Below are 21,490 nucleotides of genomic sequence, written 5' to 3'. Positions count from 1 at the left end.
TTGTACTTTTTCCAGTCAGATATTTATCAGTTGGGGTTTTGATATGAATCTTTGTTAATCCTTTGTTTTCTATAAAACTAAGTGATCAAATAAGTTTATTTGAACAGATGTATGAAGCATCCCACAATCATATTCTGAATTCATTCAATATTAGGGTTGTTATTTAGAGAAACAGTGGGTTTTGCCATTAACTAAATTTGTCTTCATTTCTCTGTGGTGTGAAATGTGAATTTGTGTGGTCCTAAGTTTTGGATCTGTCTGCTTAGCTAATTTTTTTTTAATTGATGCCAGTCATGAATAAAAGATAAAAAAAAATCATCCATAGAAGGACTTTTTTTCTTTCCTGTAGGAACAGTTACCCTGTGGAGGCTATTAGGTAGCAACAATAGATAGATAGATAGATAGATAGATAGATAGATGTTCTGTTTATAGATTAATAAATGGGTCTTTTACAAAGTTGCCAATTTTATAGATGTTTCCTATATTAAGTTGCTAACTAATGATGATGGGATATACATATTCACATTCATCAAAATGGTGTAAGTCTGAGATGATTGGACAAAATACTGCTCAGAAAGCATGTGCCAATAAATATTCTACACCAATGTAGCTCCCATTAGAAATAAAATATAGATATTGCATGATGAACAATGAATATTCTGCCTTGAAAGCCATTATCTGTTAAGCTGGGAAGGCAGCTTTGTAACAAAATATTTCTTAACAGTCAATTCTAATAGCTCATTTCTTAAGTGAGAATTGAATGCCCCCTTTTTTTTTTTTTATTATTCATTTTGCTGCTAACCTCTTGGTGAAAGGATACGACCAAAATCTCCTTGATCTTACCAACCCATCTCCACCCCTCCTTGTCTCAAATGGTTCTGTGGCCAAATTACACATTATAGTGGTTCTTGTGAGACCTATTTTCAAAGCATGGCACTCAAAGCAGAACCCTGCATTTACCACTCTGAATGTCCAAGCAGCCTTTGTATGCATGGTGATTGTACTGAGTCTTAGTCCAAAGAAATGTTGGTACCATACCCCCAATTCTCTGTAATCTTCAGTCCTTTTAACCCTTTGTCTCCCGTGCCTGCTTGCAAAGCCAATCAGTGTTCCCACCTCTGGATTTTCCCTTCTGCCCCAAAATCTGTTAATAGCTGACTTAACCTTGACCACTGTGTTTGCTCCCAACTGGAGACTTATTTGTATCACACACTTGACCTGGCCAAGGCATTTGTTTGATTTCAGAAGCCTTTCAGTTTTTCAGATACTAAAAATCTGACCCAAAGAGTGAAATGATTGGCATCTTTGGATAGAAGGATCCTAGATCCCTGTGTCACCTAATTACAAAATCACCAGCTTCTGAACGCCTTTCTTGGCAACTCTCTGGGGATCAAATTACCAACACATTGACTCCTTTGCCAAAAATGACTAAATGAGGGTGTTAGAACACAGATGGTATGCTAAAGCTTTCTCATAAGCTAGAATCCAAACAAACAATTTTACCTGAAAATTGTATTTTCATGGAGTATATCACAATGGCCTGGTGCTTAATAAAACATACTTTAGGAAACTTTGGAGTTAAGGAAAGAGGCACTTGTGTTGGGAGGAGGTATGACTTTATGATTTATTTGGTGCAGTATCCATCATAGGTTTAACCAGTTAAAATAAACCAGGTGCTTTGGTTTATTTATATTGAAAGCTGCTTTGGTCCTATCTAGTACTAGAAATCTATATTTAGATACTTGGGTTTTTACATACTTAATCACATGTAATTAATGAGAATGTTGGTGATTATGCCAGGTGTGATTTGGGTTTACTTACTATCTAGTATTTTCTTTGTAAAAAATCAGTAAAGGAGGGACAGAGGCCTTGTTAAAATCATTAAAGGAGAGGATGATATTGAAAGACTTAATTTTAAGTTCTTATTATCAAAATGTGTATTAAGTTATTCCAAGGGTAGGGAAACCAACATGTATTATACTGACTTTACCTCTTCCCTCCACTCCCATTAGGGCATTGTTAATAGATGGCAGCTCTCTCACTGAACTAGGATGTTGCCCTGTCATCGTTAAGACACCCCAATCCAAACAGCCACTCACAAAAAACAGAGTTACCATACCTTCTAGTGACCATTCCAGTGCCAGATTTTTTTTAAACTGTTGTTGATGATGCTTCTAGTGGCATAATTCTCCATTAGAATTTTTGTGATCATACTTAGAAATATTAACAGTGGCAAAGGGCTATATTTCAGTGCATCAGAAAGGGAGAACTTAACCATTTGCAGAGAGAGGGCTTATTAGGGACATCTAATGCAGTTGAGCACACTCTAGATTGTGAAGGTCAGGAGCCACTCTTCTACCTAGCTGTATTAGTCAGGGTTCTCTAGGAAAACAGAACCAACAGGAGATAGCTGTAAATATGAGATTTTATAAACGTGTCTCACACAACTTTGGGGGGTGCACGAGTCCAAATTCCATAGGGCAGGATGCACAATTCCAGATTCTGTAGGCAGGCCACAAGCTGGCAACTCCAATGAAGGTCTTCAGTGAAATCCCCAGCAGAGGCTGGCTGCCTGAAGCAGGAATGAAAGTTCTCTCCTCTCCCTTAAAAGTCTTCAACTGATTGAATTAAATCCAATTGATTGGATTCTCTCATTGCAGAAGACACTACCTTAGTTTATGATAGATGTACTCAGCCACAGATGCAATCAATTGACTGATGATGTAATAAACCAGCCTTCTGGCTTATTAACCAGCCACAAAATGTCCTAGCAGTAATGGTTAGGCCAGTGCTTGCTTGACCACACAGCTGGTCACCATTACCTGGCCAAGTTGACACATGAACCTAACGCGCACAACAGTCATGACTACTCACCCAGCACTTCTAGGCAGGGATTGCAAACCACAAGCTCTGAACAACTCTTTTATTAGGAAGCATCTTGGGTTGTAAAGAACTCAAACCCAGTGGTCTACAAAAACTGTCTGATCCCTTTAAATTGAGCAGTGGGATTTGAAAGCAAGAGATACTTGGAGAACAGAATACAGGATACAGGAGCGTGACCTCCAAGGTTGGAAATGGGGCCATTGATAGAGCTGATACTCTACATTAATCATCAGAGTCACAGGTTAGAGAGAGCAAGCCAGGAGGAGTCGGAAGAGCATGGACACTGAAGACTGAATAACTTGGGATCAAATATTGGTTCAGTCATTTAGAACCCATGTGACCTGCAGAAAGTTACTGAATCTTGTTGAGTCTCAGTTTTCTTCTCAGGGTAGGTTGTGGTACATAATTCCTAGCATCTAGGGATATTAACACTCCATGAGTACTAATTCCCCGTACCATTCTGCTTATGCTAGTGAGGAGAAGATTAGAGGGTGAAGGATTCAGGAAGGAAAAATAGATCCAGAGCAAATTACACATATTTCTATAGGTTCACCCTGGCTGTTCTTAGAGGTCAAGCTTAATGGAAACTTGGCTCTCCTTGAGAATTTTTGTTCCCAGAGGATTCATCCTTCTCATTTCATTTCCATGCCATCAGGTTGGCAAAGTTGGAATAAAATGGTTGGGTTTATCTTAATACATTAATTTTGTTTGGTGGGGTGATGTTTAAGATATTAATTTCCTTTTGATTCTAAGATTTAAAGAAGGATTGTGAATTCACTAGAAGTTTTTCTTTTTTTTCCTTGTAAGAAATTAGAGGGGCAGAGTGGGAGGGTGTTTTTCAAGAAATACTGTTTTTCCCACGTCATGTTGCTATTTTAAGGATGTATCAGTTGCTTTATGCCTCAAGGATCCAAGGGCTTGAATTAGTACAAAAGAAAATCATGTCAAACTTCAAGAACAAACCATAGAGAGAGAAGCAAGACAGGGCAACTTACCCAGATTTCAGGAGAAGGCAAATCTGGTCCCAATTGAACTGATCTGTTGGCTTATTTATAAGATTACAACAAAGCCCCAAGTTGAATTCCTCACCTGAATCACTTCCTTATTGACTGAATCCATTTAGACTCCCCTCTAATTTAGCAGAGTATTCTTATTAAAGCCAGGCATACAAACATCAATTATCCAAGCTGCATCTAATTTCCTTCACCATTTATTTTTCTTTGCCAGCTGCCAATGGATTAGAAGACATGATTAGAATTCAGCAGGAAAGCAAAAACACAAGAAAAAAAGAGAGAAAGTTCCCCCAAAACAGATGCTTAAACAAGAGCAATAGTGCTCAGAATTAAAATAACTTGTGATTTAAAAGAATTCCTTATCTTGACTAATATAAACATGCTCCCTTGATTTTTATCAGCCGAATGCCCTCTGCAATGAGACTAAATTAGCATGCTGAATTGAAAAAGGCAGACAAAACCCAATAATTTCACTTACTGTGCTTAATGTCTATGTTACAGTGTATTTTAGATGCAATATAGTACTTAACCATTTGCAATAACAGTTACTCCACAAATGGCTGGCTTATTATCAAAGTCTTATTTGTTCACTTCCAGCCAGTGTCAGGGAGGGAAAGACAATAAAGCAGATGTGTTGAAGTCATTTTGTAAACTTGTTAAGGTACAGGTTTTGTTTAAAAGAAATGATATTTAGGTTGGAATGGACACGTTTATTTAATCAGCCACTGCTACAGCCTGGGTACCTTAATGTTGTCAGTGACGGTAAGAAAATTATGCAACAAGAGATGGGACAACGTTAGAATTTGAAAAGTGCTAACAAAGAAATATCAAATGATACTAGGAAAGAGCGCAGTGATTGACTTGCAGAGAATTTGAGAGAAACTGTGGACCAAATCATGTTTATGTCAGGAGTTGGCAAACTATGGCCTGTGAACCAAATCTGGCCTAACACCTGTTTTGAAATAAAGTTTAATTGGAACACAGCCACGTCAGTTTGCTGATCCCTGGTCTATGTCAGTGACACTTCTAAGATTTCACACTGTCCCAGTTGGCCCTGCATGTAGTGTGGTAGAACAGCCCTTTGCGTGAACTGTGACTACTGAATATCTATGAGACCTAAACTCTGTGAGCTTTGGTTCATCCGTAAAACAGGGATAATACTCTATCTTATAAATTTTGTGTAAATACGTTGTGGATGATGATAATTGTTAGTTCCCTCCCTTGCCTTTCTGAAATCCGGGTATAAAGGTATCTTTAAATCAAAGGCTTCTCAAACTCCATATCCTATTCAGTGGGTGGTTTGGCCCCTGGCTAGGTGGCCATCTCGTTTCCCATCACTCCTCAAGCCCCAGATACTGGGTAAATCGAGCTTCTGTTTTCTTTTTCAAACACACCAATCTCTTTTCTGTCCCACATCCTTCACCCAAGTTGTGCTTTCGTCTTAATACGTTCTTCCCCCATTTCTGAATCTGCCTGGCCTCTTCCTGACCGTCCAAATCCTCACTTAAATATCACTGCCCCCCGGAGGCCTTCCCTGACCACCCAGGCTAATATGGGTTTTGTCCTCCGATTCTTATAGTACCCAGTGTTTCAGTCCTCCTTTATATCATGGTTTATACTTTTAGATATAGATGAGAAAATACATGTCTGTTTTTTTTTAATATTTCTCACTGGCTTAACTGCTGGCCATAATCAATGGTTAGAATAGCACCTAGCAGAACAAAATCCTCAAGGATACACATTGAATAAATGAGTCGAGCTTTTAATTGAGCAATATGATAATATTTGCACTTTAAAAGAGCCAGGATAATATTGAAGGAAAAGAACTGAATTTTGAACCAGGCAACATAGGGGCTCCATAATTTGGTACAACTTCTTTTACCTGTCTGAGTCTAGGTTTTCTCACCTTTGAATGAGGTGGTAGGTAATATCCACCTCATATGTTTATGGCAGGATTGGTTGTGGTGATGAATGAGAAAATACTAAGCATAGTGCATGTTGTAGGGGCCCCATATAGGTTTGCTAGCTCTGAGGAAGACATTTGACAATAGATAAAGCTGTAGGCCTAGCGAATCTTCCAGATCTTCAGTGCCTTCAGTTTCCAGATCTGTAAAATGTGGATAATAATCATACCCACCCCATATAATGCTAACATATTAAATGAGTTAATACATGTAAAATAATTAGAGTACTCCCACCTGTTAAATGCATAGTAAATGTTAGTTATTGCTATATTTGTGATTATTTTAAACATAGTCTTAGAAATATGGACGCTTTTCTTAGAAAAATGCATATTCAAACAAAATTTTATAGATTGTTGCAAAGAATTCACAATTCCCCCAAGCTAGATACTGGACAATCTAGCTTCTGTTTTCTTTTTCAAACACACCAATCTCTTTTCTGCCCCACATCCTTCACCCAAGGTGTACTTTTGTCTTAATATGTTCTTCCCCCATCTCTGAATCTGCTTGGCCTCTTCCTGACCATCCAAATCCTTACTTAAATATCACTGCCTCTCAGATGCCTTTCCTTATACCCCTATCCTATATGCTACCTCTGAGGCCTGTACCCCCAAATCCTTTCAGAGCAGTTTAGTCATGAGACTTGCATGAAATTATCCAGAAATTACATTGGTGTGTGATTTTAGCTAATCTGGGGTCCCTAAAGTTCATAAGATACCCCAGAGGTTCCATGCCCCTTCCCGAAAGAGTTTTTGTGTTGATTTTTGTTAGCTTGTTTGGGGAGGTAGAGAGCTTGATAAAAAGCAGAAGCTGTAGCTGTTCTTTTGACGTTCATTCTTTGCTCTTAATTGTGGGCTAAAATCTGGAGCCAGAGTGTGTTTTGCAAAGTCAAACACATACAGACATTTGAAGAACCTGCCTTTGAACTGCCCAACCAACTGCATAACTGCCAAAATCTGCCACAGACCTCATCTTGACAGCAGCTGTCTGGGATCTTGGGACGTGGACTCCGTATCTGGCTCCTTAACTGCCTCGTTGGATGATCTTTACTTTTGTGAAACAGTAAATAACGTTTGTCATAACTCTCACCTGCAAATTCTGTTCCTAAAAGCACTTGGGAATCTTCTGGGAGACTCCCTGGATACTTACTTAGACTTAGCACTGACTTTTTGTTGTTAACATTTTCTTTGCCAGGAGGCAGAAAAAAACTATTCAAAGTTGAGGTTGGTGTTGTCACGGAGCAGCAATTAGTGGTTGTAATAATGAATGAACATGTGAAGCACACTTTGAAAATTTGGCGTGCTTTATAAATGCTAAATAAAAATGATAATGCCATGAGACTTTCCTTTTCAAACTGTCTTAATTTCATTCTCAGTTTGAGATTGCAGATTACAGTGGTTAATTATAGAAATTGGCCCAGAGTGAAACTTTAAATCAGATTTCCATTAAAGTACATGACTGCAGCAAATTATTTTACAGTGGCAGAGAATGGCATGCTCTCGGGTGAGCTGGGTCTTCCCACCAACACTCCCCGCCTGTGATTTCCCTTTTAGTGCTCTGTGGCACCACACACGAGATAACCAACCCTATTCCCTGCACTACGCAGCCAATGTACCTCTTCCCTTGCTCCCCTTGTCGAATCCTAACTGCCTTCTTAGCATTAGTCAAACTCTCTGTCTCTTCCCACTGCTGTTTCTGTCTCACTCTCCCTTCTGCATTCTCTCTCTTTCTGGTGTTTCCTCATCTGCATTCTCTCTCAAACTCCCCCTCTGCTTCTTTCCTTTCTGGCTCTATTGTTCTCACCCTCTCACTCCCTCACTCCCTCATCAGCTCTCTCACCTTCTCTCATGCACTCCTCTCTCTGTCCCTCTGTCCCTCTCCCAAAGGAGGCCACTTACAAGACTTGCCTTCTCCCAACCCTAAAAAAAGGAAGGAATAAGCAAGAGGAGCTGAAACCCATCCCTGCCCTCTGGCACCTGCCCTCTGTCTCGCCAGCCTCTTCTCTGTTTGCTTCCCCATCCAGCCTGTAGTTCCTGAGTGAACCAAGTTGAGTTATCACCCCTCCCTTCATCCTGACTGCTCCTCCCTCAGAGATCCTGTTCTTTCCTTCTCTCTGTGGACTGGAGCATCACCTCTTCCAAAATGCCTCTCTGGTCCCAGCAGTCGGAGTCCACTGCCCCTGTCCTGGTGTTAGCTCTCTAAGTCACCTACAGGCCCTGTACTGTAATTGCCAATTTACTGGTTTGCCTCTCCAACTAAGCTTTGAGTTCCTTGATGATGCCTTATTCATCTGTCTATTCCGAGCACTTTACTCTGTGCCTGGTACAAAGGAGATAGTCATTAAGTGTCTATCGGTATTAATGCATTTGTTCTTTAAAACCCTGTTTATTAGATTACTCCATATCTTGAATTGTGCTAGCTGCTGATTAGAAAAAGATGGAAAAATTGCGTAGTCTTTATCATGGCGGAGCACAAAGGTGACACATAACAAGGAAGTCACATTTGGGAGTAGGGGATGGAGGGTGAGTAGAGAATAAACTACATTGGACAGCAAAAACAGTCCATTTCTCAATAAGTCTAACAAAGCTAATTATTATTCTAGTGTTGGAAAAGGTGGCTTTTCTTTGGGTTTAGCACTAGTTGAAGAGATTGGCGTACTTTTAGGAACAAGTTGTTATGTGGAGATTATCTTTAAATGTCAGACTCTCATTGAACACAGTGAGAAACTGACATGGGGGAACAGATACCAACTGAGGGAACACCAGATTCCCGGCTCTTATTTGACACCCACATCCATTGAATAGAATTCAGTCACAGGACCGTGGGCATCTCCCCCTCTTTCCATTTCCCCTCACATCTTATGAATTCACGTAAGTTAGGATGGGATCACCTACGACAACTCTTTAACTCAATAGTGATCATAATATTTTAGATGGATTAAAAGAACAATTCATTCTAACTTGGTGAAGCAGGAAAACTTCACTGAGAAATTTACATTTGAACTTGTCCTCTAAAATTGTGCAGGATTTTCTTTTCCTGAAAACTCAGGCTGTAGCACAGACAGAGATGGACAGGTGCCAAGTGTAGTTTCTTGGAAAGCCTAGTTTTTCTGCACAAACCTTAGTAAGCCTCGGCAGTTCCTGAGTTTCTGTCTTGGACCCTGTGGAGTCATTGTTTCTGTGGAGTGTTTTTCTTCCATTGTTCTGGCAAGTTCCCCACTATCCCACAGTTACTTGGAAACTACTGCTGTACCGAATTTCAGTGCTAACAGCATTTAATAGCTGTCATTAAAAAACAAGCTTCTGCTTAGCAGTGGCACTGCTGTGCATGGTAATATGAGATTTCTTTTGGGGTAGTAGCCTCAGTCTCTAATTGAGTTGAAAAATATTGCTCATTTATTTTATTCTCGAGACATTAGCTATTTATTGAAGTTCAATAAGTTTGTGTTCCCATTACGTTCATATTTAACCTGGCTGCAGTCTACAGAAAGATGTTTCCTTACTTCTTACTTGCTGCCTAGGTACCTTCTTACCTTCACCATTGCTTGTTGAATAAATGTGTATATGAATATCCATTAAGCACTTTTATAGGCAAGTACTAAGCATTTCACATATATTACCTCATTTAGGCATTTCTGTAACCTTAAGGACTAGATATTATTATTATTCCCATGTTATAGGGGAGGAAACTATGTTCAAAAGAGATGTAGTAACTTGACCATGGTCCCAGCTTTAACAGCTGCCTTGAATGAATAAAGCAATAGGCAAGCAAAGGAAGTGACTTTGAGCTTCATCACTGTGTGTGTCAGCTGTGTGAGCTCAGACAAGTAGTGCTAATTCTCTGAGTAGCTTCATCAGCTACAGGCAGCTAACCCTCACCATATTTACTGAATGGGGTTCTGGTAAGGATCAATGTAATGGCACTTTCTAAACAGTTAAGTGCTAAACAAATATAAAATATTTTTTTCTCATATGTTTTGGGCAGATGATTTAATACATTGACATAATGGGATTTTAAAATGGCATGCAGCATATATACATATATATATATATATATATATACACACACATATATATATATACATATACACACACACACACACACACACACACACACACATATATGTATATATATACACACATACTTTGCAAATAATTTAATTGTGACTCCATTGTTGGGATTTTGATACCTCCAGATTGATGAATAGCTTTTTGTGTGGCTGTTATCAGTTAATCTGGGTAATGAATTCTCTTCATTACCTTGTTCTTCATGTTACTTATACAGGATTTTCTTCTTTCTATTTGTCAAGTCAGGACAAGTACGATTATTTTATAGCTCACACATCTTGGAATATGGACGATGTGCAAACAGGTTAAGATGATGTGTTTAAATTTGCATTTATAAAAAATTCCAGTCAGTGACTTGACTTTTTCTTATGTCCTTACTTGTGGTGTGAGCTTAAAGCTCCTTCTTTGGGTTTTTTGTTTTTTGTTTTTTTTTTTTTAATCAAAAAGGTTGTTACCTAAGATAATTAAACCATCTCTGATTTTTGAGAATATAGCTATAGCATATCAAAGAGGTATTAAGGACACAGGGAAGTTTCAATCTTTGCCTGTTAATACAAAATAACAAATAATAAGTTGCTAGTTTTGAGATAGTGGAAAAGGCACCATCACTGGTAAAAATTTAAGTATAAACCATGGGGAAAAAAGATAAAAGTTTAAAAAGAACGTTTTTCAGACAATCATATAAGAAAAACCAAAAGACAGTATTCAATACATAGACAAATAAGTGGTGACTGAATCCATTTTGAGTTAAGGGTAATGATTGGTTGTATAATATGGGATAATATGATAATGTTACATGTTCATATTTATTAATTCAGTACTAAATTTTAACTTTCTTAACGTTATCTGGGGCTTTTGTTTTGTATTTTATACTCCATGTCAAAAAAAAAAAAAAGGAAAGAAAAGAGAAAGAGAAAACACCCAAGGAACCTGTTTTAAATTGTCTCCATTCCTTAGCCAATAATTTTCAAGAATGTCCACTGACAGCATTTTGATGAGGAACTTCCTGTTTTTGACTCCAGGTTGAAGCCATCCTCGTCAATATTTTTGGTGGAATTGTGAACTGCGCTATCATTGCAAATGGCATCACCAAAGCCTGCCGGGAGCTGGAACTCAAGGTGCCCCTTGTGGTCCGGCTCGAAGGTAAGTTACGATGGATTTCTGCTCTGCCACTACCCCTTATCCAAGGTTTGCTGACCAACAGGTTCAGTACTCACCAATTCCCCAAAATAACATAAAGAAACACTAGATAAAAAAGATGAAGCAAATGTAGTACAGCCATACTTCTCAGGGCCTCTGGTAGGCTAATACGGATTGCAGCTCTCCAACAATGGAGATTCTTGTTGTGATTCTCCAGATTTTCAAAACATTTTCCACACTCAGGCCTTTTATAGGAATCACTTCATGAGATTAGTGTTCTATGAAAAAAACTGAGAAATGCTGCTCCAAAAATTATTCATCATGGCAGAGCAGCAGTTCTGAAACGTTTTGGTCCCAGGACCCTTTTACCTATTAAAACTGAGGAACCCAAACAGATTTGTATATTTTGGCTTATATCTATCAATATTTATTAATTTAATTGATGACTAAGGTAATTTAGTAATAGGAATAACTATGTGGAACTTTTTTTAAAAATTATTAATTCATTTTATAAAATAATAAAACCATTATGTTAACATAAAAACCATTTTATGCAAAATTATTATCTTAAATTGTAGTAAGAATTGCAGCATTGTTTGACATTTTTGCAAGTTCTTTTAATATCTGGCTGAATATCTGTTGGTCTGTTTTGCAAATTAAATAGGCCATTTACCTGTTTTTCTGTAACAGTATGCACAAATCATTTGGACAATACTGGGTTATGCAGCTCTTCCAAAGACATATTCAACATACAAATTAAAAAAAAAAAAAATCTCATGTTAATATCATCACAAATCTCATCAGAAAAGCCTTTAAGTGTTGGATAGCCAACAAGTTCACGAATTTTCCAAAATACTGAGTTTCACTTGAAAGTGCAAATTTTATCAGTCCCAAAACTGTCATTTATTTTCCTTAAGTGACAAATTCACTTTGTTCATTTTCAAGAAAATGTCTGCAAACTAACCAAATCTGAACAACGTAGTGTCTATCATTCTTTCTAGTAAAAATGATGTTCCACGGAAAAAGTAAGTAGTTTAGCTCGCTACTCGAACAGCTGCACAAATGAATTTCCTCTGAACAGCCATTGCAGTTCATCATGCAGCAAAAGTGCTCTATAAGCACACGTGAATGCCTGTTTCCCATTTGGTTACACCAAGTATTAAAAAGACATGTACTCGAGGGATGAAATTTAATAAAATTAATAGTTTTACTTTTCACCAAGGACATTCTTACTTGAAATTGGCAATTTTTTTACTGAGTGTGCAATGTTGAAAAATTCGACAACTGCTAGTACAGTTTGGTTCCACTGCTTTGATTTGGGGTTAGGTGCCAGTCAACAGTTTTACCCACCATTGCTTTAGTGCCATCTATGCAAATGCCAGCACAGTATTGTTGTTGTTGTTGTTATTGTTGTTATTGTTATTACTCTGAAAAGAGTTTATGACCCAGGGAACCCCAGCGTTCTGTGGAACACACTTGGAGAAAAGAACTGTCATAGGGAAATAAAAACAGACACTTTCATATGAGAACTATCCAAAAATTCTGTTCACATCATCAACAAAAAGCAAACAGTCCCCTTGAGTAGATTTCAACAGTAGTTCATGGGGCAGCTCAATTTCCCCAAGATCTATGCTGGTGCCATACTTCCCTAAAGACCTTCTTCTCTTGAACATAAGCTCCAGGGATATTTTAACCCCACTGTCTTTTGGAGTCAGTACTCTAGACAGCTGCAGCTTCTTTGTCTCACTGTTTGCTTCTTTTTTCCATCTCTTCTCTCATTCTCTGCCACTCTCCTTTCTTGCTCCCTGAGACTCTGACTCTCTGTCTCACACACTCAGATAAACACAGTATGGACCCAAAAGAAATAATAGTCACAAGAGAAAATTGAAAATGGCACAGCCGCTGTGGAAAACAGTTTGGCGGTTGCTCAGAAAGCTAAACATAGAACTACCATATAACCTGGCAATTCCACTCCTAGGTAAATGTCCAAAAAAATTCACAGGAGGAACTTGAACAGTTATTTGCACACCAATGTACATAGCAGCATTATTCACAACAACCAAATGGTGGAAGCTACCCAAATGTCCATTGACCGAAGAATGGATTAACAATTGTGGGATTTACACACGATGAAATATTATTCAGCCGTAAAAAGGAATGAAGTGTTGATATATGCAACAGCATGGTTGAACCTTGAAGACATTATGCTGACTGAAAGAAGCCAGACAGAAAAGGACAAATATTGCATGATTTCATTTATATGAAGTACTTAGAATAAGCACACTCATAGAGACTGAAAGTAGATTACAGGTTACCAGGGTCTGGGGAGTGGGGAGAGGAATGAGGAGTTAATGCCTAATGGTTAGAGTTTCTGCTTGGGGTGATGAAAACATTTTGGTAATAGTTGATAGTGGTAGTATTTTTAAAATATGAATATAATATCCTGAATTGTATGCATGAAAGTGCTTAAAATGGGAAATTTCATGTTGTGTGTATGTCACCAAAATAAAAATTAAGAAAAAAAAAGAAAATTGAAAATAGCAGATGCTCTAATTGGCAAAGTTTAATATGGACATTAAAAGGGATCAATGAATTAAACCTTCTTAAAAATGGAAATGGAACATTGTTGATCCCAATTAAAGTAATCTCAATAAAAGGAAAACAATTGGCAAAGCTGCCCTGAAAAGGAAAGTGATCAAGAAGTTAACAGGTTTGTCAGTGTTGGTGTAATTATCATTAAAATATTGGTGTTAGTGTTCTCAGAGTCAAACTGACCAGTGACCCCCAGATTCTAAAAGTCAGCTTTCCTTCCTGTTTTACAGGAGAGCAGGTCCCTATTCCTATAGTAAATCATACTAGCTAGCATCTGTCACGTAGAAGTGACTGGAAATGAGTGCATACTATGGTGGGACCTGTTCTTTCCGATGATCCTCCATCTGCCTGTGTTGTCCACAGAGGCCTAAAATTATTAGTTATGAGTGTATTCCTAGCCCTAGTCTCAAAAAACTCTTTGTGAATATGAGAATAATGTTAACTCATTTTTAATTTTTCTCAAAAGATTAAAAGAAGCACTTCTTTGTCTTTCACATTATGTTTAATATTCCAGGAGTATTTTGATCTCTAATAATACCTGGCTGGTGCAGGTTGAAATAATGAAAACTATCACATCCCTTAATAATCTCTGCTGCCTGTTTCAGAGTCTATCAGAGCTACTACTAAGAGCTTTGAAGTTTTGAAATTTGTTAGACAATTGCATTTGCAACTTTTAGATTAATGCCCTTAAAAGCTATATGCCTGTGTTTATTTTAACTAGTGAATTAATATATTAACAAATAACTTTGTACAGTCACTGAGCTTTAGGCATTAAAGAGGATGCGCAGAAATAAAAGAACTTGTCTCAGTTACAAGATAACTTCAGAAATAAAACAAAAAATAGCAACACAAGAATATACATAAAATTTTAAGTGTTTGCCCTACTAGGACCAGCTCCTGTCTTAGTAACACTAGCCATCATGGCATCCTGGACAACACCAGCCTGGTTTGCAGAATCTTAGGAAATGTTGATAACCTTACAGTGTCTAGTAGTGTCATTGGGAATTGAATGTGTTGTCTCAAGATGTGCTCAAAGAGGAAACAGTTCCCAAGCTTATATAGGCCTAAAATATCTATGGTGACCTTCCTTGCCACTACTCTCCTATCACCATAGTAACCCCTATTCTATAGTTATTACCCAGAACCTTTATCAAGAGAGCAAAAGGAGGAGAGAGCTTTTGGCATTTCTCTTCTGGAGATCTAACAGGATTCTTTTCTTCCTCTTGTGGGAATTGGCATCCTTATAAATACAAAGGCACTCACATCCAGCATCATAGTACCAAAAATACTCAGTGATATCCATATGTGGTGTCTCAAAAACCAAAAACCGCACACCAGCATAAGACCCATCCCCAAATTATATAATGAACATGGAAAAGATGAAGAATTCTGCTTTGTCTAACTGTACTCTTTGCGCTGAGCATGGAAAACAAAAGTGCAGAAATTTGGAGAGGGTATTATCCATTAAGGCCCCCAAAGAAAGCTAAATGCAAACCATGATGGTGTTTCTTGGGCTTAGGAAATGCAGATCCCTGTAAAGTTTGTGTACCTTAAGCTGAGCGCCTACTGTCATTGGCATACCCCCTTATTAAGCTTACCCAAGATTGACTGATTATAATGGATTTAGAGATGCGCATAAGTACGAAAATCTTATAAAAGGGCAGTTTCTAAGTTGAGCATGGAAGGATAAATAAAATTTGAATCATTGTACAGAAAGAAGGGAACCTGGTAAAAAGAGGAGTAGAAGCAAATCAGCAGGTCTCTGCCATACATGGGAGTTGGTATTGCGATGATAACCATGGTAAAGACTGAAACGTGGGACCTAGGTAGATCAGAAGTCTGGGCTGGAGATAGTAATGCTTTGCAGCAACACATTATGGCTAAAAGAATATAAAGCGGAATAAACAAGTTAGTAACCAGAGTCTAAGTAGTTAGGTAGACTCCAAAACCCAGGCAGATTTCCGACACAGAAATGAAATAGAAAAGAAAAGATATAAAAGAGGGAAACTTAATGTCTTAAATCTAGTGACCAGGAGAATGATAGCACAGTTGATCGATTCAGGAAAGTCAAAAGTGGGAACCAGATAGAGATACAGCCAAGTATCGCTTTTGGTGATAGTCATCCTGAGTTTGTGATGAAGCTATAGTAGCAGGTGAAATTGCATAGCAGGCTGTGGAAGGAGTTGTGGGCAGGTAGGGGGTGATCCAAGAAAGGTGTGGTAAGCAAATGTATAAGTCACCCCCATTTTGAAGGCCCCCAGTGAACCATACTCAGGACTTGCTGTACTGTAAATTATTCCTCTGCAGTATAGCTCAGTTATGATGAGAAACCAGCCAAAAACCAGTCTTATCACAGAAGATCAAGTGCTCAGTGCTTCCAATGGGGAAAAAAATTACTAACTACAGGGATCTTTGGGGAATTTCTCCTATACTCAGCCTGAGTTTTGTATTTGCATTCCTCTTGGTGGGAACATGATTCCACTCATTGCACAAATCTCCCTACATTTAGTTTCATTTTACCGAACCTTACAGTACTATTTGGTTCCATCTGTTTTTCTAAACAGCATACCCTTCATGGCCTTGGTGACAGAGGAAAAACAAAGTAGTACTAAGAGGTGGGAACATTTTGAACAATTCCAAGTGGTGGTTTCTAGTTGACCTGACATAATATTATATTCTCTATTTCCACTAATGTATGCTTTCAGGTTATCTTATTCAGATCAATATAATAAAATTGGTTCATATTTCCAGAACACACCCTATTGTCTAGCTGGGGACCATGAGATGGGAGATGAGTGCCCATTATCCCAGGCAACTGTGACAGAGCCAGGAGGCACAGAAAAGACAGGTTTGGTAGAAGAATTTTCTACGTGACCAGAGTCTGGAGTACAATGATAAATCATTATTATTGCTAACAGTTATTAAGCGCTCTAAGTTTCAGGCACTCACACGGTTATACAGTCTGAACAAATGTTAGATTTTTAGTGAGTAAGATGACAGACTGTTTTGTTAGTAGCCTCAATTTCATGGGAATAAAGAAGGTGGCCCCTCTTGGTTGTTATATGGCCATTTGGAAGATCCAAGATCTTCGCCCTAAGTGTCAACAATTTGTGGCCCACGTTTGAAAGACTCATTTGCCCACACACAGTGTACTAGAAATGTCCTGATGAGAAAAGTTTTAATCAATCCAATCAGGCTTGATTTAGTGGGATTTTGTGGACAAATCTTTGTTCTCAGCTGTATAATAATTACAGGCTGTTTTACCAGTGGATAAAGAAAGGATTACTCTCCTTTTTGAAAATGGTAACTTTATAATTACATGTATTTGCTTGCCTTATCAGAAGAGAACTCACCAGCTGAGGTACACGATTCTTTTTATTTAAAAGATTCTTGGGTGAATTGAACAACCACATATTTGGGGGGAAGTTTAGCTTTTGCAGACAGTTGTTTCTGGCATGAATAAAAAACAAATTATCCGAAATTAGTTTTATTTTTTCCCTTTTTGAAATGCATACAAAACTTGGCACAAAAATTACCTAAATAGTTAATTCAGCTCAACCCTTAAGATTGACAACAATTTTGTATATTCAGTGTGCAAATGTGGTTTACCCAAAGCTTTGGATTCTGTACAAGTGGTTTTACAGTTCTGGTCCAGAGATTACCAACATCTTTAGGGAACTTCAAAATGGACTATGTCATAAAAGGGACTTAATCTTTTTTTTTTTTTTTTTTTGAGTATTCATTTTTCCTTGTTATTTGTTGTCCTATTTAAATCAACAGTCTATGTCTCAAATAAGTGTGAAGAGGAATTTGCTTTTGTTTTAGATGTTCATTATGATTTCGAGTTGAACTCATTAAAAAATAATAACAGTAGTAAGCCCAGATACTTTCAGGTTGGTTCCCATTTCTCTTAGCCAGCTCTTCTCAATTTGGCCTTTTCACCTTGTCTTTGCAGTGTAAACATTGTGTTTCTCTTTTGACAAACCTCTTTAGAAACAAGAGTCTCCTCTGGTCCCCCTCCTTCTTATCCTTACCCATTGCCCTAATGTTACATAAACTCTTTCTGAAGTTGTTGAGAGTGTCAACTTCTCTGCATCAGAAACTTTGCCTTCTGCGTCTTTTACTTTGTCCACCAAAGTGCCAGCACGTCCCGTCTGTGGTCCCTACCTCATCCTTGCTTTCTGACATCCTGACAGATGGGAGCCACAACTAGTAGGAGTGCAAACCAAGCATCCTTTTTAGCATGGACAGGGTAAAACTGCTCTGTGATGATCCGGTCTGCTAGAGGGCAGGCAGGGTGGATCCTACAAGTATTAAAGGCTTAAGAAACAGTCACAGAGCTTCCAGCCATGTCCATGCATTTGGAAGCTGACCATTCTACAGGTCTTCAGTTATGCTAGGGTGTAAGACCAAGATGTGAGAGCGGCAATTATTCCTTTGCTTCCCATCAAATGGCAGCCTTGATAAGATTGACTGTGGCTAATGAGTTTGCAGAAGTTTTCATTCAGAATGCTGGAGCCCTAGTTTGCTGCTTAACCCCAGAATAAACAGAGTATCAGGGAACACCAACTGAGTGGCCGAATGATCCTGGGCATGGTGAATGCAGATGCCTAGCAGAGCCAGAGGTGCTGGCTCTGTGTCTGACAACATCTCCTGGCCTCTGTGCACATTTCCAGATGCTGAGTATGCTCCTGAATGCTGGTTTCCCAACTTGTGCCCTGTCCCGAGTTGCCATCCTCTTTCCTTTCTCAATCCCTGTTCCCTTGCAAGGTGAGAAACACTCCCCTCCCCCCCCACTCCTCCTTGCTGATGGCATCACCCCCTTCTCCACTTGTCATTTCTGTCACTGCCGTCATTGGAACCGCAGCTTCCTGGAGGGGAGGGATGGGACGTTCTCTGTCAGTGCATGTCTCTCCCTTGTTATGTTTGAGTCTCACTGTTTTCTCTGCTCCCTGTTCCCTGCCCCATTGTCTGTGCACCCCATTCCTCACCTTACTTTCTGCCTCGGAAACAACTCACCTCTTTTCGATCTCCTTCCTCCTCCTTTCTTGGACCAGCTTCACTTCACGTGGACATCTATCCCCTTTCCTTCCTTTAATCACAAGCATTTCGCTTTTTCCCTTATGCATACCCACTTTCTGTATCTTCCTGGAGTTTGCTTCATTGTTGCCAATTTAAACCAAGTCAGACATTGGAGGGAATCCTCTCCCTTGTCTAAGTTCATTGACACTTCTTAATGCTGAAATGTTTGTCACACTTACACCATATGCTAAGTTCACAGGACCTCGCCTAAGTCTTACGTAGGCCAGTGAAAACTTTTCTAGATAAAATATTTAAATTTCCAGGCACCTAATCTAGTACATTTGGTACTTAGAGTTTTCATTTCACCCCTCTTCAATAGACCATGTAAATAATTGAAATTTATACCAGGTTGGATGTTCACTGCCTTACACAAGAAAAAACCTTTTAAAACACCTTAAGAAAGTAGTCAGTGTAATTACAGGATTGAGGCTCCTCTGGAAAGATAGCCTCTGCATTATTCAAGGATTTTTGGATGTAATGAACTGAGACTTTCCAGCCATCTTAATAAAAAGGAGGTTTATTGTGAAGGCTTTAATGGAATTGAACCTGGGAAGCCTCCTGATTCTTCTCTCTAGTTCTCCTTCATAGTCTTGGAAGGTGTTCTCACGCCTTCACATTCATTCATGGCCCCTCAGCATCTTGGCCTCTTGCTACTAACCAGCCTGGTCACTCTGTGTTCCCTGCTGACCAGAGCCCACAGGGAGCCTAACTCATTGGCTTAGCTGATAACCATCACTCCTACAGCTGTCAGCTCATCCAAACAGACCATGTTGTTGTGGTCTTGTAGAGATCCCAACAGATTCTTCCCCATCTGGTTCTGATCCAGGTAAAAAATAAGGTAAAGCACTAAGGAGACTAAAATATCACTTTCATTATTGATGAAGAATAGTTTGAAGGATTTACCTTATTGTGACTCTCCTTACTCCAAATCCCAGAATTACAGCTTTACACCCCAGTCACAGGCACTGCTGGACGTGGACAGGGCTCCCTTCCCCAGGAAAGGACCCTAAGGAGCAGAAGACAACCTGGTCTCACTCTGAGCACCGTACCCCTAAAAGGAAGGGAAGAGGTAGAGGCTTGACTGTGCATGCCAACGTTCTCCTTTCACACACTCCCATCAGATAAGTCTTTCCACCACCACCCCCCACCCCCCACCTGGGGAGGAATGAGTAATAGGAGAGGAAGAGACCAGGAGTATTTTTACTAATCAGTATCCTTCCACATGAAGTAACATCCCTCCAGTGCACACCATAGGTCATTTGTCTGCCCAAGGAGGGGGCCGCCTTTTGATCAAGGGCCCACCGCCGTCTAGGCAGTCGGTCACTCCTTCAGAAATAAGAACCCCACATTGTTTCCCTGAGCAGAAGCTGTGGGTGGGGAAGTTGTAATAAAAAGGGTCTTTAGAGTGAGATAGCCCCTTTTACTGGCATATCCTGACACCTGCCCTGTAGCATGAGAACACCAATGTCTGCATTATGTGTATTTTCTAAGTGACCAGCCAGTTCATGTCTTTACGCCTTAGTTTCCTCATGTCAAACTTCATAGTCATATTTGATCAGCCACCAAAGAGAGAAAGCACATTGCTATCAGGTAGGAGACATATAGGTAGACTGTCTGTACTATTTTACAGGTAATAGGCGTGTTCTGTTAATAAGACTGTCCCAGAGAGTGCCACCTTGAGATAGTCAGGGGCAGAGGCAAAGCTACCTGAGCAGAAAGACCCTATGAGAATGCTTTAGAGCAGGGAGGCCAAATAGCTCTCATCTTGTGCCACCTTCTTTGTACTGGCAGTGGCTGCCTAAAGTGCTGGGCCAATAAAAATTCTAAGGCTATATCCCAGCTCAGTGGAAAAGAGATCTGTGATCAAAGACTTGTCCACCACAGATGGAGGAAAGGAGAATGGAGGTACTTGAGCCAAGTATTTGTTCTTGATTCAGAGAGAACAGGTGGAATTTTCTCCCTTAGCAATACAGCTCCCACCATATCAAAAGTAGGAAATGGGAATGCAAGCTGAACATGCATCAAATGATTCCAGGTTCATATCTTCTGCCTGCCTTTACAGCCAAGCACATATCTCCAGAAATTTGGATGGTACAGGGCAGGGTCATCAAACCTTTTCTATAAAGCTGCATTTATTCTTTGTCACAGCTATTTAACTCTGCCATTGTAGCATGGACGCAGCCATAGACAGTCTATAAACAAATGGGCATGACTGAGTTCCAATAAATCTTTTTTCTACAAGAGCAGACGGGGGTGGATTGGCCAGTGAGCCATAGTTCGCTCACCCTTGATGTAGAGAAGAGGCCAACAGCAAGGCCCAGAATTCCAGCAACTCCCCTCTTTTATCCATGTCTAAATCTCCCTCTCTCCACAGCTCTGAAATGTATCCTAAGAATCAAATAAGAATTTTGCAGGCAGAATTAACCTCTCAGAAGCTAACTTCTTCACAAGGAAGATAGTACCAGTGGAGTCCACGTAATCATTTCATGCACAGAGTACAGAATCATTCACAGTGATCTCACTTCTTAGGCAGCCACTGTGTTCTAAAGTCAGAGCTTCCTACAGAAGTCCCACAACATCAAAATTACCTTTGAAAAATCTTTAAATCACCCATAAATGACAGTATACATATATTGAAAGCCATGAGCAGACTCAAGGAAGGCATGAAAGGAAAGATTTTTTATATGTATAAAACATTCCTTTTTAAGAAGAGCTGCCCACTTCCTAGCAGGTGATGGGGGATAAGTGCAGA

At 39.3% G+C, this 21,490-nt stretch overlaps 1 protein-coding gene across 3 annotated transcripts in view; it reads left to right on the top strand.

Annotated features, from left to right (window-relative positions):
* The window catches only part of SUCLG2 (succinate-CoA ligase GDP-forming subunit beta), a 302,213-nt gene that overhangs the window by 272,901 nt on the left and 7,822 nt on the right, over positions 1–21,490 (top strand). For all 3 annotated transcript variants that reach the window (XM_037800053.1, XM_037800047.1, XM_037800036.1), the window contains exon 10: positions 10,947–11,067. In XM_037800053.1, the coding sequence (XP_037655981.1) occupies positions 10,947–11,067 (121 nt within the window). The remainder of the gene's footprint in view (positions 1–10,946; positions 11,068–21,490) is intronic.

The sequence above is a fragment of the Choloepus didactylus genome, chromosome 1 (genome assembly GCF_015220235.1).
Source record: "Choloepus didactylus isolate mChoDid1 chromosome 1, mChoDid1.pri, whole genome shotgun sequence".
NCBI classification, from domain to species: Eukaryota; Metazoa; Chordata; class Mammalia; order Pilosa; family Megalonychidae; genus Choloepus; species Choloepus didactylus.
The sequence above is the reverse complement of the archived record's forward strand: the minus strand, read 5'-3'. Positions and strand labels throughout refer to the sequence as shown.